At 46.6% G+C, this 20,290-nt stretch overlaps 1 protein-coding gene across 1 annotated transcript in view; it reads left to right on the top strand.

Moving 5' to 3' along the window:
* The window catches only part of ITGA9 (integrin subunit alpha 9), a 363,244-nt gene extending 343,224 nt beyond the window's left edge, over window positions 1-20,020 (top strand). The window contains exons 27-28 of the mRNA XM_027523417.1: window positions 1,289-1,408; window positions 15,448-20,020. Of these exons, the coding sequence (XP_027379218.1) occupies window positions 1,289-1,408; window positions 15,448-15,546 (219 nt within the window). The 3' untranslated portion in view covers window positions 15,547-20,020. The remainder of the gene's footprint in view (window positions 1-1,288; window positions 1,409-15,447) is intronic.
* Window positions 20,021-20,290: the final 270 nt, after the last annotated feature.

Below are 20,290 nucleotides of genomic sequence, written 5' to 3'. Positions count from 1 at the left end.
GGAGTGATTGTGTGGGTTAGACAGAGATTGCAAGGAAAGCACAGAGCCTACAAGAAATGTTAGAGAGAGGGAAGCCAGGCCCTAAATAGAGAGCATAAATGGTGCTAGGCTGTGTCAGCTCAGTCATGGGCCCCATCACCACTGAGGCTTGAGCAGGAGAGCAGGACCCCTGGGCTTCCTGCCAGGCAAAACATCAACTGGCTTCCAGGGTTGACCAAGGTTTAGGTAGGCTTCTCCAAGAAGGGGCTAGACATTCCAAGGACACAGACCAGGTTGGACAAAGCCCTGTGGCCAGGCCAGCCTGTCTGCCAAGGGAGACAACGGCTGCCCAGAGCGGAGATTTCCATCTCTTCAGCAAAGAGCAGCTTGAATGAGACTGTGGGGTGTTAGGAGGATTGGCCGCAGAGGACACGATGGATGCTTTGAATTATGCAAAAATAAACTCCACTGGGACCAGTGGGGCAAAAACAGAGCCAAAGGATGCAGTCAGTGTTGAGCTGATACATGTTAAACAATGGCAGGAGGGTGTGGGAGCCCTGATTCGTGTGTCAGTTTCAGTGGTGTAAATACTCTCATGATGGAGCATTTCAGAATACCACCGTAATGTCCTTAGATGTGGAGCTGGCAAGAGAGGCACACCATTGGCATCACTGGAATGAGCCAGCACAGCACCGCGGTTAATAAAAGTTGGAACAGCTTGCCTCACTGCGACATGGGTTCTGAAGACCCTGTGGCTCCCTTTGGGGACCAGGGCTTAGCTCCTCAAGTGAATGCCTTCCGTGTCCTAGGCATCACCATGTGACCCAAAGCAGACTGTGCCTAGCCCTTGAGATCTACAGTCTCCTAGGGAAACTGGCATTAATCCAGTAATTACAGTAAGTTACACAGTGCGCTGAACACTCAGAAGTCCTGTCTTATCTGGAGGGCACACCCATGTCCTTTGTTTTAAAACCCATAATAAAACAGAGACTGTTATTGTCTTTTCTGAATCAAGAACATAGTACCTCGTCAAAGTTTTTTGCCACGCTTACATTCACTTCGTGGTATTTAAATCAAGATTGTTGTCTTTACAAGCCCTTTAAGAATTGAGACTTCAAGTGCCTTTTCAGATCCTAGTGAAAAACCCATCAGAATACAACCAGGAAAGCATTCAACAGAGTCCGTTTTATAGCAACAGCAGTCTGGACACATCTCTCCGGTTCAGCCTCAATGTCAAGCCCAGGTTGGACCCCCTCGCGTGGTGGGTGCTTCTTTGGGGGGACCAGCTGACTCTTGCTTTGCCTCCCAGGTGGTCTTCGAGGCGTTGCACAATCTGGAGCCGCGAGGCTACGTCGTGGGGTGGATCATTGCCATCAGTTTGCTGGTGGGAATCCTCATCTTCCTGCTCCTGGCCGTGCTACTCTGGAAGGTGAGTGGAGATCGTGGGTCCCCAGGGAGTCTCCATCCGGACGCCCAGCTCTCCTGCCTTGCTGGGGTAGAGCTCCTCGAGAGAGGTTTCATGTTGGAACTTCCTTCCTGGAGCAAGGTCCCCTCCAGGCAGTGAATGGAGTCTTGACTCCTCATGAGGTCATTCACACCTGAGGACTGGCGCACTTCAGAAGGAACCCCAGAATTTCACCCTCTTCTTCTTGGGGCTTCCCTAGCAGAGTTGCCACCAGTCCTAACACAATATGGTGGAAGCCTCACTCCAAACCAGAAGCTTGGTGAGTAACAGCTGGGACTGGGATGTGGATGGTTGGCTTGTTTACTTGTCATAAACATAAGAAAGGAAGCTACAGAGCCACTCTCTGTTCTTCTCCCATGTGGAATATGGGAAAGATTTCCACCCAGAGGACTCTACTAATGGAAATAGGCTATGTGTCCAGAGTGCTGCCCAGGTGGCTCCATCAGAAGTTCTCCCAACCCCATGGGGGTTCATTTGTAGGTGCCCCAGGTGGCAGACTTTCCCTGCCTCCTTCAACAGGGAGCACCTGCTCATCCTTCACATCTTGCTTCTTGTCACTTTCTCCAGAAAGAGGGGTGTTCTCACCCTCAAGTCTAGGATAGTTTCTTTGCTCTGCACTTTGCTCTCAGAGACCTGGGGTCCTTGACTTCAGAGCCTCTGTATTCATCAGTAATGGTTTCAGAGTCATCATCTGAGGAAGGTCTGCCTCTTCCACTGGAAGGTAATGTGCCAGCTGAGTGGGGTCCTGTCTCTTCTTGTTTCAACTGAGTTCCCAGCTCCTAGAGGAACACAGGGACTGCAACTGGAACTTCCTGACACCAAGTTCCTGCTTTTCTAGTGTTCTGGGTTTCAGAGGCAAGTGGAGACAGCCTTTTACATGATTTTGGATGGATGCTTTAAACTAAAATGATTAGTTTCTTTGGGATTCCAAAATAACTTGTATTTCTTGATCAATCATAGAAATATATCAGTAAGAAAAAAGTTGTCAAGTACTCAGGCGCTCTTAGCCTTTTGACCTTTTTCTCTACATAATAGAGACCAGGCATTCTCGTAGCACCTACTTATTTTAGTGTATTAAGTTATCTGGTAAAATACCTAATATGTTTCAAGTGCAGGACGTCTAAAGTGAAAGCAATAGATTCAATTATCAATCTGAAAATATATATACTTCAGAGTATCTAAGAAGCCTAGAAACAGGAAAAATAGTGTCTTGTGGTACATTTTTTCAGATTGACATTTGGACTGATTGCTTTAAATTCAGAGATTCTTCACCTAAAAAGTGTTTCAGGCTTGACGAAAGATACATTGAACATATCACTTGAAAGTAAGTTTACCTCGGGTTCCCATGCTTTGAAGGCACCCCATGTACTGTTTCATAGCCTAGCTTTCTCTGAACACAGAGTTGTGAACATCTTTCCCTGTTTTTATAAACTTGTGTCCAGTGCTGTCCTTGGGCTGCAGTTGTCGGCAGGTCCCCATCCTCAGATGTTGGGCTTCAGGTGGTTCCTGGCTTCACACTTCTTGTAACTGCACTAGTGGATATGCTTAGAGCCAAATATTTGCACAAATCTTTTATTATGTTCTTAAAAGGAAACTTTAAAAACAGAATTACTGAGTCAGAACAAATACGCATTTTAAGCCTTTTATTACATGTTGCCAATTGCCCTCTTTAAAGGTTACACACGCAGTGTATCAAAAGTGCCTATTTTCCCGTATGTTTGCCAGGAGCGGATATTACCTTTTTGAAAAAAAAACCTGTCCATTTGTTGTTTGTTTAATCTGCGTGGCCAGATAGATTCTTAATTCTCCCTTTTCTCCAACTCCAACTCCTTCCTGCCAAGGCGTCTGGTCTGTGGGTAGAGAACAAAGCCAGCTCAGTGCTTGAGATCTGAAGACAACAAGGGCTTTGGTTGTGTGTGTGTGTGTGTGTGTGTGAGAGAGAGAAAGAGAGAGAGAGAGAGAGAGAGAGAGAGACTTCCTCTGTCTTTGTACGAGCATTTTATTTATTCATTTTTAAAAATTATATCACACTGTTGCTTTAATTTGTATTCCAGAAATTTCAAGTAAGTTTAGACATCTTTTTTATATCTTTGTATTTTACTTGCTTTTCTCTCTCTCTCACTCTCTTTTTTTTTTTTTATGTGGTTACTTTTTGACCACAAACTGTGGCATGTGGGACTTTGGTTCCCCAACAGGGATCTAACCTGCGCCCCCTATATTATAAAAGTGCAGTCTTAACCACTAGACTACCAGTGAAGTCCCTGTATGGACGTTTCAGAAGAGAGGAAACACTGTCCTCCATGGCTGGGTGCATGGGCCCAGACAGGGACATGGAGTGGGGAGTGTGTGATTGTGCCCACCCCCTCCTGTGATGGGAAGGCCCTCCCTCTGGCCCCCACTTTGCTCTGCTGCTTAAGAGCACCCTCTGTCCTGAGCACACGCTCCCACCTCCTTCCAGTTGTCATCTGCTTCGCTTTGTTTCTGTTGTGTTTGTTTAAAGGATGTAGTTGCAGGAGAGGGTGTCATGGGATGGCCAGCACCCTGAGGTCACCCAGTTGTGTGTGATTCAAAGAGCCCAGGTCCAAGAAGGCAGATAGCACTCTCTGCCTTGGACTAGCCATGAAGTGGTGGCAGTCAAGGGGCCTTCACCAGACAAGGTCACCATTAAGTGGGGGTGGGAGGAAGGGTCTAGAACAGTTCTGAGGAAGCTGGCAAGTGACGACGTGTAGGTCAAACAGCTTTGCTCACCGTCCAAGAGCAGTATTTGATTTCAACTCATATTTATTGAATACTTGCTTTGAACCAAACACTGGGCTAGGTGCCTGCATGCCGCAGTGATTGTGACTTGCCTTGAATGCGTCTCCATCGAGCATACAGACTGTAAATGCAGTTGAGGGTGGTGAGTGCTGGGTAATGAGTGTTCTGGAAACTGTGAAGAACACCATTAATTCCCCTGTCCCCACTCCAGGGGAATGAAAAGGCAGAAGAGTGCAGCATGGTAGATGAGGGCGCAGGCTTTGCAGGCTGACAGCTGTGAACTGGAACCCTGGCTCTTGCCCTTGCCAGCCGTGTGACCTTGGGAGAGCTGCTTACCCTCTCTGATCCTCAGCTTCCTCCTCTGTAAAACAGAGACCCTAATATCCAGCTCGAGGTATAGAAGTAACTTAGACCAAATGCTTAGCACTTAATACTTAGCACTTAATAGAAACCTCTGGTTATAGTCAGAGGACATTTCCCAAATGAGGTATCATTCAAGTCTGACCTTGGATTCAGTTTGAGTTTTCCAGGCGGGGAAGGACAGATGGATATTCCATGCAGAGAGGAGAGAGATCTGGGGACAGGGTGGGGGTGAGCACAGTCACCGTAGAGATGGCTGGGCGACTGGACTCCGCCAGGCCCCTTCCCTCCCCGTGTAGACTCAGGGCCTCTCCATGTGGCCCTTCCAGCAGACTGTGCTGACATTTTATGTGGAGGCTCTGCTCTGGGAGAGCATAGTGAGAGCTGCCAGTTCTCTGAAAGGCTGGCCCAGAACTGGGAAGGCGTCATTCTACTGTACTCTGTCGAAGCAGCCACATGCCACCCTAGAGTCAAGGGACAGGAAATAGACCCTGCCTCCCGAGGGGGAAGCAGCAAAGGGTTAGTGGTATCTTTTGTCTACCATATGCGTGCTGTTCCGAAAAGTGGGTAAAACCTCAATCTTTTCTTTAAAACTTACTATGACACAGGACAATTCACCTAACTGGAAGTTTTGCTGTTTTAAAGTAGATGAAACCTCATTTCTCTTCCGGTGTCATAGATAAAATTGTGATTGTACTCCTTAGAAGGAAAAAGAAGTAAAGCTCGGTGCAAGGTTCATGAACACACTTGCCATTCAGAGTGGGTTGTCTGTTTAGGCAAAGTGACAGTGCAGTAAGGAGCTTGGCAGAGGAGCTCTTTAAGAAAAATATTTTTCTCTTAAAGCACTAACTAAATGTAATGACTTTATAGGACACTGACAAGGGCAAATGAAATGTAGGATTATTGTAAAGACCTATACAATGAAGCAGGGCAAAGGCTAACAGAGTTCTGCCAAGAGAAAGCACTGGTCATAGCAAACACCCTCTTTCAACAACACAAGAGAAGACTCTACACATGGACATCACCAGATGACCAACACCGAAATCAGATTGATTATATCCTTTGCAGCCAAAGATGGAGAAGCTCTATACAGTCAGCAAAAACAAGACCAGGAGCGGACTATGGCTCAGATCATGAACTCCTTATTGCCAAATTCAGACTTAAATTGAAGAAAGTAGGGAAAACCACTAGACCATTCAGGTATGACCTAAATCAAATCCCTTATGATTATACAGTGGAAGTGAGAAATAGATTTAAGGGCCTATATCTGATAGATAGAGTGCTGGATGAACTATGGACGGAGGTTCGTGACATTGTTTAGGAAACAGGGAGCAAGACCACCGCCAAGAAAAAGAAATGCAAAAAAGCAAAATTGCTGTCTGGGGAGGCCTTACAAATAGCTGTGAAAAGAAGAGAAGCAAAAAGCGAAGGAGAAAAGGAAAGATACACGCATTTGAATGCAGAGTTCCCAAGAAGAGCAAGGAGAGATAAGAAAGCCTTCCTCGGCGATCAATGCAAAGAAATAGAGGAAAACAACAGAATGGGAAAGACTAGAGATCTCTTCAAGAAAATTAGAGATACCAAAGGAACATTTCATGCAAAGATGGGCTCGATAAAGGACAGAAATGGTATGGACCTAACAGAAGCAGAAGATATTAAGAAGAGGTGGCAAGAATACACAGAAGAACTGTAAAAAAAAGATCTTCACAACCCAGATAATCACAGAGGTGTGATCACTGACCTAGAGCCAGACATCCGGGAATGTGAAGTGCAAGTGGGCCTTAGGAAGCATCTCTACGAACAAAGCTAGTAGAGGTGATGGAATTCCAGTTGAGCTATTTCAAATCCTAAAAGATGATGCTGTGAAAGTGCTGCACTCAATATGCCAGCAGATTTGGAAAACTCAGCAGTGTCCACAGGACTGGAAAAGGTCAATTTTCTTTCTAGTCCCAAAGAAAGGCAGTGCCAAAGAGTGCTCAAACTACCACATAATTGCACTCATCTCACACGCTAGTAAAGTAATGCTCAAAATTCTCCAAGCCAGGCTTCAGCAATATGTGAACCGTGAACTTCCTGATGTTCAAGCTGGTTTTAGAAAAGGCAGAGGAACCAGAGATGATTCGCTGGATCATGGAAAAAGCAAGAGAGTTCCAGAAAAACATCTATTTCTGCTTTATTGACTATGCCAAAGCCTTTGACTGTGTGGATCACAATAAGCTATGGAAAATTCTGAAAAAGATGGGAATACCAGACCACCTGACCTGCCTTTTGAGAAACCTGTATACAGGTCAGGAAGCAACAGTTAGAACTGGACATGGAACAACAGACTGGTTCCAAATAGGGAAAGGAGTATGTCAAGGCTGTATATTGTCACCCTGCTTATTTAACTTCTATGCAGAGTACATCATGAGAAACGCTGGGCTGGAGGAATCACAAGCTGGAATTAAGATTGCTGGGAGAAATATCAATAACCTCAGATATGCAGATGACACCACCCTTATGGCAGAAAATGAAGAAGAACAAAAGAGCCTCTTGATGAAAGTGAAAGAGAAGAGTGAAAAAGTTGGCTTAAAGCTCAGCATTCAGAAAACAAAGATCATGGCATCTGGTCCCATCACTTCATGGCAAATAGATGGGGAAACAGTGGACACAGTGGCTGACTTTATTTTTCTGGGCTCCAAAATCACTGCAGATGGTGATTGGAGCCATGAAATTAAAAGATACTTACTCCTTGGAAGGAAAATTATGACCAACCTAGACAGCATATTCAAAGGCAGAGACATTACTTTGCCAACAAAGGTCCATCTAGTCAAGGCTATGGTTTTTCCAGTCGTCATGTATGAATGTGAGAGTTGGACTGTGAAGAAAGCTGAGCACCAAAGAATTGATGCTTTTGAACTGAGGTGTTGGAGAAGACTCTTGAGAGTCCCTTGGACTGCAAGGAGATCCAACCAGTCCATCCTAAAGGAGATCAGTCCTGGGTGTTCTTTGGAGGGACTGATGTTGAAGCTGAAACTCCAGTACTTTGGCCAACTGATGCGGAGAGCTGACTCATTTGAAAAGACCCTGATGCTGGGAAAGATTGAGGGCCAGGAGGAGAAGGGGACGACAGAGCATGAAATGGTTGGATGGCATCACCAACACAATGGACATGGATTTGGGTGGACTCCGAGAGTTGGTGATGGACAGGGAGACCTGGATTGCTGCAGTTCATGGGGTTGCAAAGAGTCGGACACAACTGAGCGACTGAACTGAAACTGAAATATATTCCTAAAACTTCAACTACAGACCTCTTTTTTAAAATTTATTTTCTTGAAGTGCAGCTAATTTACAATGTTTACAGTTATTTACAGTGACTTACAATTTGCATTTCTGCCATACAGTAAAGTGATTCATTTATTTATGTATACATATACTTTTTCATATTCTTTTCCATTATGGTTTATCACAGGATCTTGAGTATAGTTCCCTGTGATATACAGTAGGACCTTGTTGTTTATCCATCCTCTGTATAATAGTTTACATCTACTAATCCCAAACCCCAGTCCGTCCTTCCCCCATCCCCCCTCCCCTTGGCAACAAGAAGTCTATTCTCTATCTCTTTGAGTGAACTACAGATCTCTTGTCAACTTGGATTTCTATGTCTATAACCTAAGAAAAATTCATTGTGTATAGAGATCTAATATTACATTGACCATCCAGAAATCTGTTGACTAATGGACCTAATATTTGGGTTAGATGGGAGGGCTAAATGATTCTGGCTTATTACCATATTTCACATATCATTCCTTCCAGTCCTCTCAAGGGGAGAGTCACCTAGTTGTCACTGTAAACCAGGAAACACTTCACTGGGACCTTTAAAGGCAAATGAGCAATATTCAAGTCCTCTTCCCTTTCTCGAGTGACATCTCTTAAAGTTCCCTTTGCAGTAGCTCCTGACACTGCTGCATATGGTTGCTTGCCAGTGCCTTGAGTTCATGAGCCCCAAATATTGTTCCCCAAAATGTACGTGGATGGTGACTTGGTACTGGAAGTGTACAAGGCAGCTGGCCGGTGTGGATGGACTTTTTATGCCACACAGGCCTACAGGTCAGCATGCTCTATACTTGCGAGCTGGCCAGTGCCTTCACTCAGCAAACACTATTGGATCCCTGCTAGGTAGCCAGCTCAGGATGAAATGACAGAGGTAATAAGTAACAGAGCCCTCTCTCTATCTTGAAGAGTCTGGGAAAAGCAGTTAAGTGACCAGAGATGGTGACTGAGCCCAGCATGAGGAGCACTGGGCCAGGTAAAGAGCCTGTGCCACCAGCTCCTGGCTCCGCCTACAGGTCACCATGGTGCCACCAACATACCCATCATTGCCTGTTTGTCTGAAACAGAAGCCCCTTCTAGGGTCAGCAAATGCCTTCTCCAGAGCCGAACTCCAGGCTCCCTGCCTTGTGCTCGCCCCCTTCTCTGTCTCTGGGCCTTCTGGAAGGCTGGCCGCTGGCATGTCAGGCACTCTCTCCTGCTCGGCAGCGGCAGATCCTGGCTCTGACACAAAATCCACAACAAGGGGCCCCCAGCTAACCAGATCCTTCTTCAAATTCTGAAATGGATCCTAATCAGCTTTCCCAGAGCCAGGCTGTTAGCAGACATTGGGAGCCATAATTTAAACTTTCTGTGCGAGGATTACAGTAGCCTGCCAAACCACCATGCAGGAAGAAAACTTTGAAATAGGAAACTCTTTTAGGGGAGAAAAATTCAAATGAGTCCCCTCTCCTTTCCTTTGGCTCCCGATTGGTTTTGAAATGGCCTGGCCCTGGGGCCTCTTCAAGACAGTCATAAAGGCCTGTTTATAGGAGGAAGTTTCATTGTTGTTCAGATGGTATATGGGACTTGCACCTTTAAGGAGTGCCTTCAGTTCATCAAGCCAGCCTTTGAGTCAAGTGGTGAGAGAGTAGAGATGCTGGGATGTTTTTACTTCAAGAGGAAAAGCCTCATTGAGGGCCCCAGTCTTCTCTCTCCTCTTCTGCCTGCTCCCTTGTACAATTCGCCAAAACAAACAGGCCACCACTCAGTGAAGGAGAAAACTGCATCCTTCTCTACTGCTTCCAACCCAGGAACCGTTCCCCTCCCTCCTCTTGGCCCCTTTTGCCAATGAGATGCCCTGGAGCAAAGGGCAGTGCCATTGCCTGGTCAGAACCATGGCCAGCCTCTTCCCAAAAGGCCCAGGACCTGCCAGCTTTGTCTGCTCTCAGGTGTTGTAGAGCTGGGCCGTGCAGCGGGTTTGCCACCCTCTTCAGAAAGACCAACTCGAACCCTCCGTCAGCCGAACCTGTTCTCAGAGCCTGCTGCTCTGGAGCTGGCTTTGGGTGCCTGGTTTTCACTTGAGACCATTGCTGCAAACCTCAAGCAGAAGCACTTAGAAAAAGAAATCTGTGAAAAGGCTCAGAGGCTGTGTAGGTTTGGCAGCCCCTCCGGAAGTCATTGGGGGGTTATCACCTTCCCTCCAGCTGGACTAGGAGAGCCCTTCCTTGCTTCTCCTGCAGAGAAAGAAAATGCACAGGCACACACACACACACACCCCCTTTGCACTGTCTCAATTGAAACCATGTGCCAGAGACACTCGGTGGAGACTTATTTATGTTTGGAAGTAAATATTGGATTGATGTTGCACTGTTGACATCTCGAGACAGAGACGTGCTATGTAAATAGTCAAGGAACTTGAAAGGGCTGATAAACATGAGGCTCTGAGTTAGTCCAAAGAAGGAGTATGTCTGAGGCCCTTAGAATAGCTCCCCAGGAGGCATCCCGAAGGCCAGGAAGGAGTAGGTGGAGGGTTTCCCTGAAGACCAAGCACCATGGGGTTGTTCAGCTGTCCCTCACTCATCCCAGACTGGGCTGGGAAGGAGGAACCTGATGCTGCAAGCTGTGGACCCCAGAACCCAGTGATTCTCACTTCTTCCTTGGCCCCAGGCCTCTCACAGCGTCTTCCTAATTAGGGCTATTCAAGGGGAAACCGGCTGTTTCCCTAGGAATTTTCTGGCAGGTTTTTGATACACGTTTGCATCAGAAAGTTGTGTGAATCTGTCAGAAGGTCTGAGGGAGCCGCCCTGTGGTACTACAGGCCCCCTCTGGAGCAACACAGACAAGAAGCCAGAAAAGCCCCTGCTCCCTCAGCTTCCAGCGGAGCCAAGTTTGGCTGGAGTCTCTCTTCCTGTAGAGTTTCCATGAGTGTTTCCTCTGCTACAGACAAATCAATTATAAACAGAATCTTTTGCCCCTCAAGTGCAAAGCAAGCCCTTGAAGGTTCCAGGAAAAGTGTAGGAAAACACAGACTCCACTGGCTTGGCATTGAATGAGGGGCTACTTAGGGTCTGGTTTAACTCATCATGGTTCATTTCCCAGCACCCTCAGCATGGGCCCAACTGGCCCTGAAAATCTAAGTTTGTCCAGAATCTCTTCAAGATTTTCCCCAAAGTAACCATGAGCACTAGTGGGGGTGAAAGTGAAGGCCTGCTGCAGGGGAGAAGTGTCTTTAAAGTCTTGATTTATCTTTGTGTTTAAGAGTTTTAGACTTCTTTATACTTTATAATATATCCATACTTTAATATAAAAATTCAAAATTTAATGTTCCCGAAAGCTCTTTGTGAAAAATTGATACCGGGTAAGGACTTTGTGCCCTGAGCCTTCTGTGTGTGAGGGCTGGGTACACAGCTGTGTGCTTCACAAGCTGCAGCGCTGAGTTTGCTTTGGGAACCAACATAAAAAGCCTTCATTATGTTTCAGGGCTGGAAGAGCTCTGAGAATGCCATCCGTCTCTTGGGCAGAGACAAAGACACTGGGGCTTAGAGCCAGGAGATGACCTGCTCTGGGGTCCCAGCATGAGCAGTAATTAGAACTCCAGGCTCCCCATGCACTACCTCTCCTGTCCAGCCCTTCTGAGTCGGTCCTTTGGCACTGGGCAGGCCTGGCATGTCACAGTTGTTTGGGGGACCATGGCTTGGTAAACTCAGAGCCTAAGCTTTGGGCTGTCTATCAAAAGCCAAAATCAGGCTGTAAACCACAGCATGAAGGTGACGGTCTCTTCTTCTGCAATGGAGTTCGTTTGATCACATAAGAAACGTTAGTCTGACGGATCCAGCTCTGCACTATATGGTACCTTGGTGCATGCGTGCGTGCTGAGTCGCTTCAGTCGTGTCCGACTCTTTGTAGCCCTGTGGGTGTAGCCCACCAGGTTTGTCCGTCCGTGGGATTCTCTAGGCAAGAATACTAGAGTGGGTTGCCATGCCCTCCTCCAAAGGGTCTTCCCATCCCAGGGATCAAACTCGTGTCTGCGTGCGTTGTCTGCGTTGCAGGCAGATTCTTTATCCACTAAGCCACCTGGGAAGCCCGTGGCACCCTGGTGCAAATGAGTAAACAGCACCCTGTCCTCCAGAAGCTTTACTTCCATCTGTCAGAAAATTCAGAAAACCTGATTTTGTTAGAAAAAGACACTTGACTGCCATCTGCTGGAAAGTAGTTGTAATAAATTTCACGTCTCTGATCGCTGTGACCTGAGCGGTACCCCCTGACGACTTACATGCAGTGCACAGCCTGAGCAACTGTACCAGCACTCCCTAGTCATCAGAGTGGACCGTGTTTTACGAAATTGTCTTTGGGCTCCAGAGAAAAAGGACAAACATCAGTGGCAGCTCCAGCCTTCCATCTAAGAGACTACGCACAGGTTGTGTTGGGAACAGGGCTCTGGAGACCTGCTGCACTGGAGTGGGGTGGAGAGTTTGCAAGGCTGTTTCTAAGAGAAGCTTTACAGTTAACTGCCAGTGGGTGCAGAGTTTTCAAGACTAATAGTGACTGCACTCCATTTGAGAAAAAATAATTCCTACAGGATATGACGCCGTCACTTTGTTGGTAACAAGTGTGGCACACATAAACTTGAACTCAGAAGAGCCACCTGCGAGAGTCAGTGCAGACGCTCTAAATCCTCACTAGACTGCACACTCTGCATCAAAGCCGCGTGCCAGCATAACAGCTATGAGGAAGCGTGCCGACTTTTTGTCCCCTTTAGAGGAACAAGACAAGTCTGTTCAGCAGGACTGGACACAGTGATGCTCTTTCCATCTGGAACCCTGTCAGCTGCCCCCCTGCCACTCTTCCCATGAGTGTTGATCCATTCATTCATAAATCAGACAAAAATATGGAATTCTGTATCAGTTAACTCCTGCTGTGTAACAAACCGAAGTTTAGGAGCTAAAAAAACAACCACCATCTACATAGCTCACAATTCTGTGGGTTACACTGAGCTTGACAAAGCAGTCCTCCCATCTTTGTGGGGCTCACACCCCACAGCTTCAGGCAGCTGGGTGCTGTCTGGTTCAGGAGGACCTCAGCTGGGTGGACTCGTCTTTCAGCAGCAAGACCAAACTCGTTCATATGGAAGCCAGGCAGGGATCTGAGAAAGCAAGCGGGAGTGTGCATGGCTGAAGTGTGGAACGGACAGGGCATCACTTCCCTTGTATTCAGCCATCAAAACAAGTCACAGTGCAGATTTGGGAAGCAAAAAATAGCCTCAGTCTCCTGATAGTGTTTGTTGCAGAGCCACGGTACAGGGCATTTTTACATTTATCATTGACACTAAGTAGAAGTGAGACGCTAAGCTCTGAAGATAAAAAGCACAAATCCTTAGGAATCCTAAATGTGGAAGATAATAAGAGAGGAGAAGACAGTTAAAGGTCTGCTTGATTGGTGCCATGGTGGAGATATGTTACATCTTTGGAGTTAAAGTGAGTAACCTAAGATCACTGAAACATCATGCTATCTGCAGGCAGAATCCTGTGCTAAAAAATCTTATTCTGATGTAACATCCAGCCTTCTTTCTACCATTATGTTCTCCTCAGTTCAGAAAGTGTGCATGACATACTTGCTCTGTTAATCACATCTTTCTCTTTCAAGAATGAGATATCAAGCAGTAACTTCTTGATAGACATTTCCACAAAGTCTTTGGTTGCTTTGCTGGCCTCCTGTGGGTATGCTTAGAGGACGGCAACAACAATCTTTTTCTGATTCTCCAGAACATTCAGGCCAAGCCTCCTTTCTACATTCCCTTGTAGAAGGAAGAAGGTGGTAGAGATTTGAGGAGAGAAAAGTGTATGTATGAGGGTGTCAGGAAGTGGGGTTCTGACAGATGTGGTCTGATGCTGGGAAGATAAGGGAACTCAATATCTGTCTGCAGAATGGACCTTGAGGATCAAAACTCAGCACACAGGACCCTTGCCAGCTGTTCTGTGGAAGCTTCCACTCCCTCCTGGCCATCAGTCTGCACCACTTTGCCGGCTGCTCTCTAAAAGGGAGCTCTCAGGACTTCCTTGGCCATGCGGGTGGAGGTGACCGGTGCTGTCTTGGCAGCTCTCTTAACAGTCTTCATCTTCAGCAGGGCCATAAGCCTCTTTCAAGGGGTAGGAGGAAGATGCAGGGAGTCAGTGGATGCTGGGTTCACGGTGAAGAAGTGTGAAGACAGATGCACAAAGGAGTTAGATGTGCTCGCGAGCCTGGGTTTGCTTAGCAGTTTGTTTAGGGCAAGTTTGGTGCGTACATCCCCCACTGGCAGCAGACTGCGGAGCTCACTGGTCTCAAAGGTCTTCAGATATGACTGTGAGGGTTATGTGCCAGTGACAGCGTGGTACCAAAACCTGCAGAGCAGCCTCCCCGCAGTGAGCCAGGAGTGCACGTCTGTTTCACTTCCCCTGCTCAAGGAGATCAAAGTGGGGATTTGGGGCAGTTATTTATTTGGAAGACAATCTCAGGAAACACAGACGCGGGACCAGGAGAGGGAGAGGGCAGGGAAGGAAGCTAATAAAGGATGTTATCAAGCTGGTTACCCCTGCAGGCAACTTCCATGGAGCACATACTCAGGGTTTCGCACCCAAGGAGAGAGGGAGCTGGGGTATTTGTACACCCACTCCCAGACGTCTGACCTCAGAAACAGAGGCCACTAACACAGGGGAGCACAGCACAAGAGATGCCGGGTATTCCTGAGCGTGGGGCAAAGGTCAGCTTTGGACGACAAAAGGTTGCTTTTCTGTGGCAACAGTGCCTACACTGTCAGTGCGAGAACTGGAAATCCATCTTACCACATATGAAAAGCCATGCACATTAGAAGGAAAGATCTTTTCAGAATTAAGCGAAGGAAACTACCATCACGGTTCAGGAGGAGTTGCCAGTTCTAGGGAGATACACAGTGCCAGCTGTGTGCACAGCAGCTCACCAGGGTCACAGATTTGAGAGAAGGATCTAGAAGACAGCAAGGTAGGATGCAGACCTGAAGACACTTTTAAATGCCTACTGTATGACAGCAGTATTGATCAAATTGTTCCACAATGGCTAATGTCTCACAGGATATTAACAGATTTATCAAAAGTTAAATAAGCTTGAGAAATAGCAAGTCCCTGACTTTCTCAATCCTTTCCTAAAAGGGTTAATTTGATCCTGTACTGTTCTCCTGTACATCACAAATCTCTCAAAGAATACATCGCCAAACTCCACTTAAAAAAAAAAAAAGAATACATTGTCTCCAAATTTATTTGACCACGGAACCTCTTGACTACCAAACAACCTATCAATAGCTCAATAACTAGTGTTCCCCAGCAGAGAGTTTGGGAAACACTCCACCAGAAGTGCATTGCAAGGAACAAACAGCTTATCATAAGAAAGCCTTGGGGAGTCCCTGCATTTTGAAGAGTGGCTCCATGTAACATTTCTTCTAAATCAGCCTAGTCTGAGGAGTTTTCCAGGCCTTCCCAGCACTGTAAGTAGATCATGCCTCCTCCCAGGCCAGGCAGCTTTGGAACCAAAACAGTTGATTCTCCAGCATGTCTAACCCAGCCTCTCCTCTTTCTGCCTTTCAGATGGGCTTCTTTCGCAGAAGGTACAAAGAAATTATTGAAGCTGAGAAGAACCGGAAAGAGAATGAAGACAGTTGGGACTGGGTCCAGAAAAACCAGTGACCCGCTACCCCACCCCGTGACGTGGCCCAGTCGTTCGCCTGTCGTCCCGATCTTTGTATCTTCCATATTTGGAAGAAAGAATCTTCTCCAGATTTTTCGGAGGCCCCACGATGCTGTTCTTGTCCTCATTCTCTCAAGCCCAGGTGGCAACCTGAGGCAGCCACTTCGGCCAGGTCGCCTGACTGGAACCACCACCACCTCCTTTTCCAGTTGAACTCCGAACTTTGGAAAGCCGGCTGCAGAGCTGGGGGATATTTATGGATGCAACAAGTGTGGTCAACCCTCAGGGGAAAACTGTTAACCTAAAAGTATTTTTATAAATATAAGCCTTTTATACTGATTATGTCTTTATATTTGTATCGATGTTTTATTATTTCTATTAAATGATTATATAGTTCACTCAAGCACTGATATCTGGCCTGAAATCTTGGAAATACATGTACATTCATACAAATGTTAAAGGAAAAAAGATCTTATTGTACTTTGGAATGGAACTTGCCGTTAAAAAAAGGACTTGCGGATGAAATCATCTGAAGAAACCTCGTGTGAAGAATCCATCAAGCAGGCGGTGCTATATATCAACTGCAGTTGGGGTTGACCGCGAAGACATTTCACATCTTTGTTGCCTGGAGTCAAGTGTGAAGTCATGTGCTAAAGAACCAAGAGTGTTTTTTCATCTGTACCTTTCATTGGAAGATTCCCAGCAGGAATTTGGATGGAAAAACCTGATTCCTGCGGCCTGCTCTGCATCACCTTATAGAGCAGGCATTCCACCCTCCTTTCACTTGGATTAAGACATTTTGAAAGATTGGAGCAGTGCCAGTTGGTTATCTGGTAAACCTCAGAATGGCATCTCATCCTGGACAAAGTGCATCAGAGTCCACACACCACCAGGACTAAATCAGTGGCCGTCAGGCAGAGACTTGTGTCTGAATGCTGTGATAAGTTGCCTTTTCACGGTAATTTGAGTCAGAGGTCTCCATTGTCCCCAGCACTCTTGCTGTCCCAGCTAATGGTAATTGCAGAGTCCTTCCCGGAGATGACCATTCAACCTGTCTTTTTTTTAAAATTGTATCTTAGGTGGGATTCTTAAGAAGTGGACCCTGAGACAAGGATTTTCACACAGTAACTTATGAAGGAAGTTTCCCCAGGGCACACCAGTAAAGACATGAGGGAAGCAGGACAGGAAAGGGGAGGAGGCCACGTAAGGAAGTCACTTCAGGGCACATATAAACATGTTTTCACTTCATGCCAGCAAAAGAGCCTCCATAGCTCAGGAGCAGTCCTCAAAAAGAGAGCTGCACCCCAAGCTGGGAGGCACACAGAAACGATGTAAAGGGCTCTGGGCACAGCGCTGACGTCATCACCTCCCTTGCGGAGCTGAAGGCCGAGTATGGCCTTCACCGTGCAAGCTCTCTGTTTGACCGTGTTAGTCACCAGATGCACAGTGCTATCCAGGTTTGAGTGCGGTGTGATTCTCTGAAAGGCAAGGAGAGGGTGGAGGTAGCGTGTTGAGCGCTGCACCTGGCCTGGGGTGAACACTCAGTAACGGGGAGCAGCCCTGGCTGCTGTTGCCGCTGCTGGAAAGCCATCTGGTATGAAGGAAGATGTGTCTAAGAACAGGGTCTGACAGAGTCCTCAGAGACTTATCACAGCCTGCTCAAGCCGCAGGCACAAACAGACAGCATCAGATGCGAATGAAACAAGAAACAAGACCATCTCTCTCCTAGGGCCTTGTTGACTGGAGGCTAACATGTAAGGGGCCTGTGAGTGTTGTTGAAAAGACAGAACTCAACTGCAGGGGAGACAGGTTTTTCTATACACATACTTGGCCTGTCCTTGCAAGATACCTAAAGTTGTGGCAAATCATGAGAGTGCTGGGCGCTTGCGAACCTGGCATGGAGCACGCGTGTCTTTGTTTTTTTTGCAGTTGACTCTGATACAGGCAGATGCGGAATGCATCATGCTTCCCTTCCCAGTGACCATGGGAGTAGACAGAAGCCAGAGGGTCAAGGGTATGAACTAGGCTGGTCTTAGAAGGAAGTTAAAGATAGAGCCTCTCACTGAGGGGTGGAGGCCCTGAGGTAACAACGGGCAGATGCAGGCAAAGGAACCAGCTCTCCCTGAGAGTTCAGCTAGGACGGATGTGTACGGACCCCAGCTGTGCCTGAGGCACTGTGCTGAGTGCTGCTGGCTCCCCTCGGAATACCAGCGCACACTTTGCCCGGGGGAGACAGATCTTCCCACAGCAGAGCCTAGAGCATGGATTCCTTTACGAAACCTCATTTGCAGCTCTCCTTGGACATTCTCTTGCTTGTTTCATGGTGTCCTTTAATAAATCATTTAGGACTTCCCTGGTGGCTCAGCGGGTAAAGAATCTGCCTGCAATGCAGGAGACCTCGGCTTGATCCCTGGGTTGGGAAGATCTCCTGGAGAAGGGAACGTCTAACCCACTCCAGTATTCTGGCCTGGAGAATTCCATGGACTGTATAGTACATGGGGTTGCAAAGAGTCAGACACGACTGAATGACTTTCACTTTCACCTTTTGGGATTCTTAGGTGGTAGACATGGACAGCTCCATCCGCAACTTTGACTAAATGCAGTAATGGGCGCTCACCAGCCTCCTGCAAGGAGTGCAGATGCACTGGTGAGAGTGTCACAGGATAGCTGGCAGGCCCACAGTTCTGCAGCCTCAATGGGGAAAGGGCAGACTCCATAACCAGTGTCAGAGCTAGGATCCATGTGCTTCTGAATGGTAGACACTCAGGTGTGAGCACATACCCTGGAGGTTACTAAGACTAGATAGGGCAGTTTTTAAGAAAACCATGCTTGGCATCTGCTGGAGCAAATACTGGCAGCCAGTTTGGGGCAGGGGGTACCTCTACTTATTTCCTGATGCTTAGTAGCAGGCAGGCTGCAAGGAGTGGAGAGCTGACCAGTTATCACAGACAGAGAAAGGGAAGTCTAGCAGATTGTCAGGGCTCTCAGCTTGGCCAGTTCACCAGCTCCATCCAATTCAGAAGCCATCTGTAGGCTCTTGAGGAAAGCAGACAGAATGGGTTGGTGTGTCTTTGATCCTTCTCCAGAAGGTTCTTTTAAGATTCCACAGCGCCTTCCCATTTCCATCTTTCCTGCCTCTGTGGGTTCGCTGTGGAACACTATCTGGTATTCTCTTGCACAGCATTGTCAGCTTCAGCTTTTGACTGTGTGTTCACTAGGGTTGTCATCAACTCTCACAAGGATTGAGATGCTTTTTAAATATGAAAAAAGGACCCTTGTAGAAATTGAGAGAATGCCCCCTTTTCAAGAATGATTCACTTATGCTCAGTTTACATGGACTAAGGAGTTTGGAACACCCCCTAAGTGAGCCTTGAACCCATCACAAAGAGGCCTTGAGGTTCAGGAATGAAGGGACACTGGCAGGAGCGAGTGGGTCCAGTGGTTTTATGGTAACTGACAGGCATGTGTCCAGAATCACTTGCTACTGAGGTCACTGAGGCATTGTCAGTCAATTCTTCAGAAAAATTCCATCAATATCACTAAGCCGTCAGCATTCTGAAGTTGGTTAAGCTTTGTAGAAAATCCAGTAGAAAGTTCTCCTTTACCAAGTCATATGTAGCCTTCAGCCCTGGAGCCAGAGGCAAGGAGATTCCAAACAAAACCAGCAAGCCTCCTAGAAACATCTGGGACTCGTTTTTGTTGTGAACATGTAGCAGATCCCTTGGGTGGTTGATATGGGTGCTGATACACAAACTGTGGAACCATAGCAGTCATTTTAGAAAGCTTATTCTACTTTTATTTTTGGGTAAGTCGTCATGGCAGGGGAATGCAGTTGTGCATGGGTTACATGTAAAGCTACACCTGATTCAGACTTCCAAATGTAGAGGCAGAATAAAGGATTGGCATTTGGGGAGAAATGGCCCTTTAGCAGATTAAAGGCAGAAAACCACTGTCCCTTAGAAACGTTCCAAGTATGCAGCGTTTTAGTCCATGAATTGTTTAGCTATGTAGAGCAAGAAGATACACAGCGGAGAATGTGTTTTCAAGCAAAGAATGGCTGAAGTGGCAGTAGGGTCAAAATGAATCTTCTAGAATGTCTTCTGATTTTCAGCATGTGAGGGGGGATAATGACCAAATATCCTATGTGATGCAGTGCTTTATAGCACAATGATCTAGGTTTCAGCCTGTGTTAAGGTTTTTTTCCCCAAATTGTAATGTGTGACTGGCAGAGTGAGTTTAAAAGCTTTAAGAGTGATTAATTGCATGGCAGGCACCCACGCTAGTTCACTTCCAGAACTTGACTGATGATGCATCCATGTTTCTGTTGAGGAATTTTTGTAGGAGGGATGTTCCTCTTCACAAAGTCACATGTATTCAAGTCTGTGCAGTCACTTCTAATTCACTTGCACTGTTTGGGAAATGCAGGTTTACAAAAATACATGTTTGGAATAAAAAAAAAATGGCTGCAAATGATTCAGGAGTTCAGTCTGTAATTTCTTTTGCTAATTTCTTTTGCCTTTTTAGGTTATTGAAGATGGGGTTTCAATGTAATACCGCATGAACATTTAAAGAGCCTGTGCAGGTCCATCTAATTAATTGCACATAAAGAACACACTCTATGTGGTGGAACTGTCCCTGATCTTTGACCTTCCTTCCATGGTCCTCACCTTCTCTGTGCGTCACTCAGCCACCCAGGGCAACACCTGGAACCTTGGCCTTAGGATTTTGTTGTTGTTCTGTCAC

Source organism: Bos indicus x Bos taurus, chromosome 22 (genome assembly GCF_003369695.1).
Source record: "Bos indicus x Bos taurus breed Angus x Brahman F1 hybrid chromosome 22, Bos_hybrid_MaternalHap_v2.0, whole genome shotgun sequence".
NCBI classification, from domain to species: Eukaryota; Metazoa; Chordata; class Mammalia; order Artiodactyla; family Bovidae; genus Bos; species Bos indicus x Bos taurus.
The sequence above is the reverse complement of the archived record's forward strand: the minus strand, read 5'-3'. Positions and strand labels throughout refer to the sequence as shown.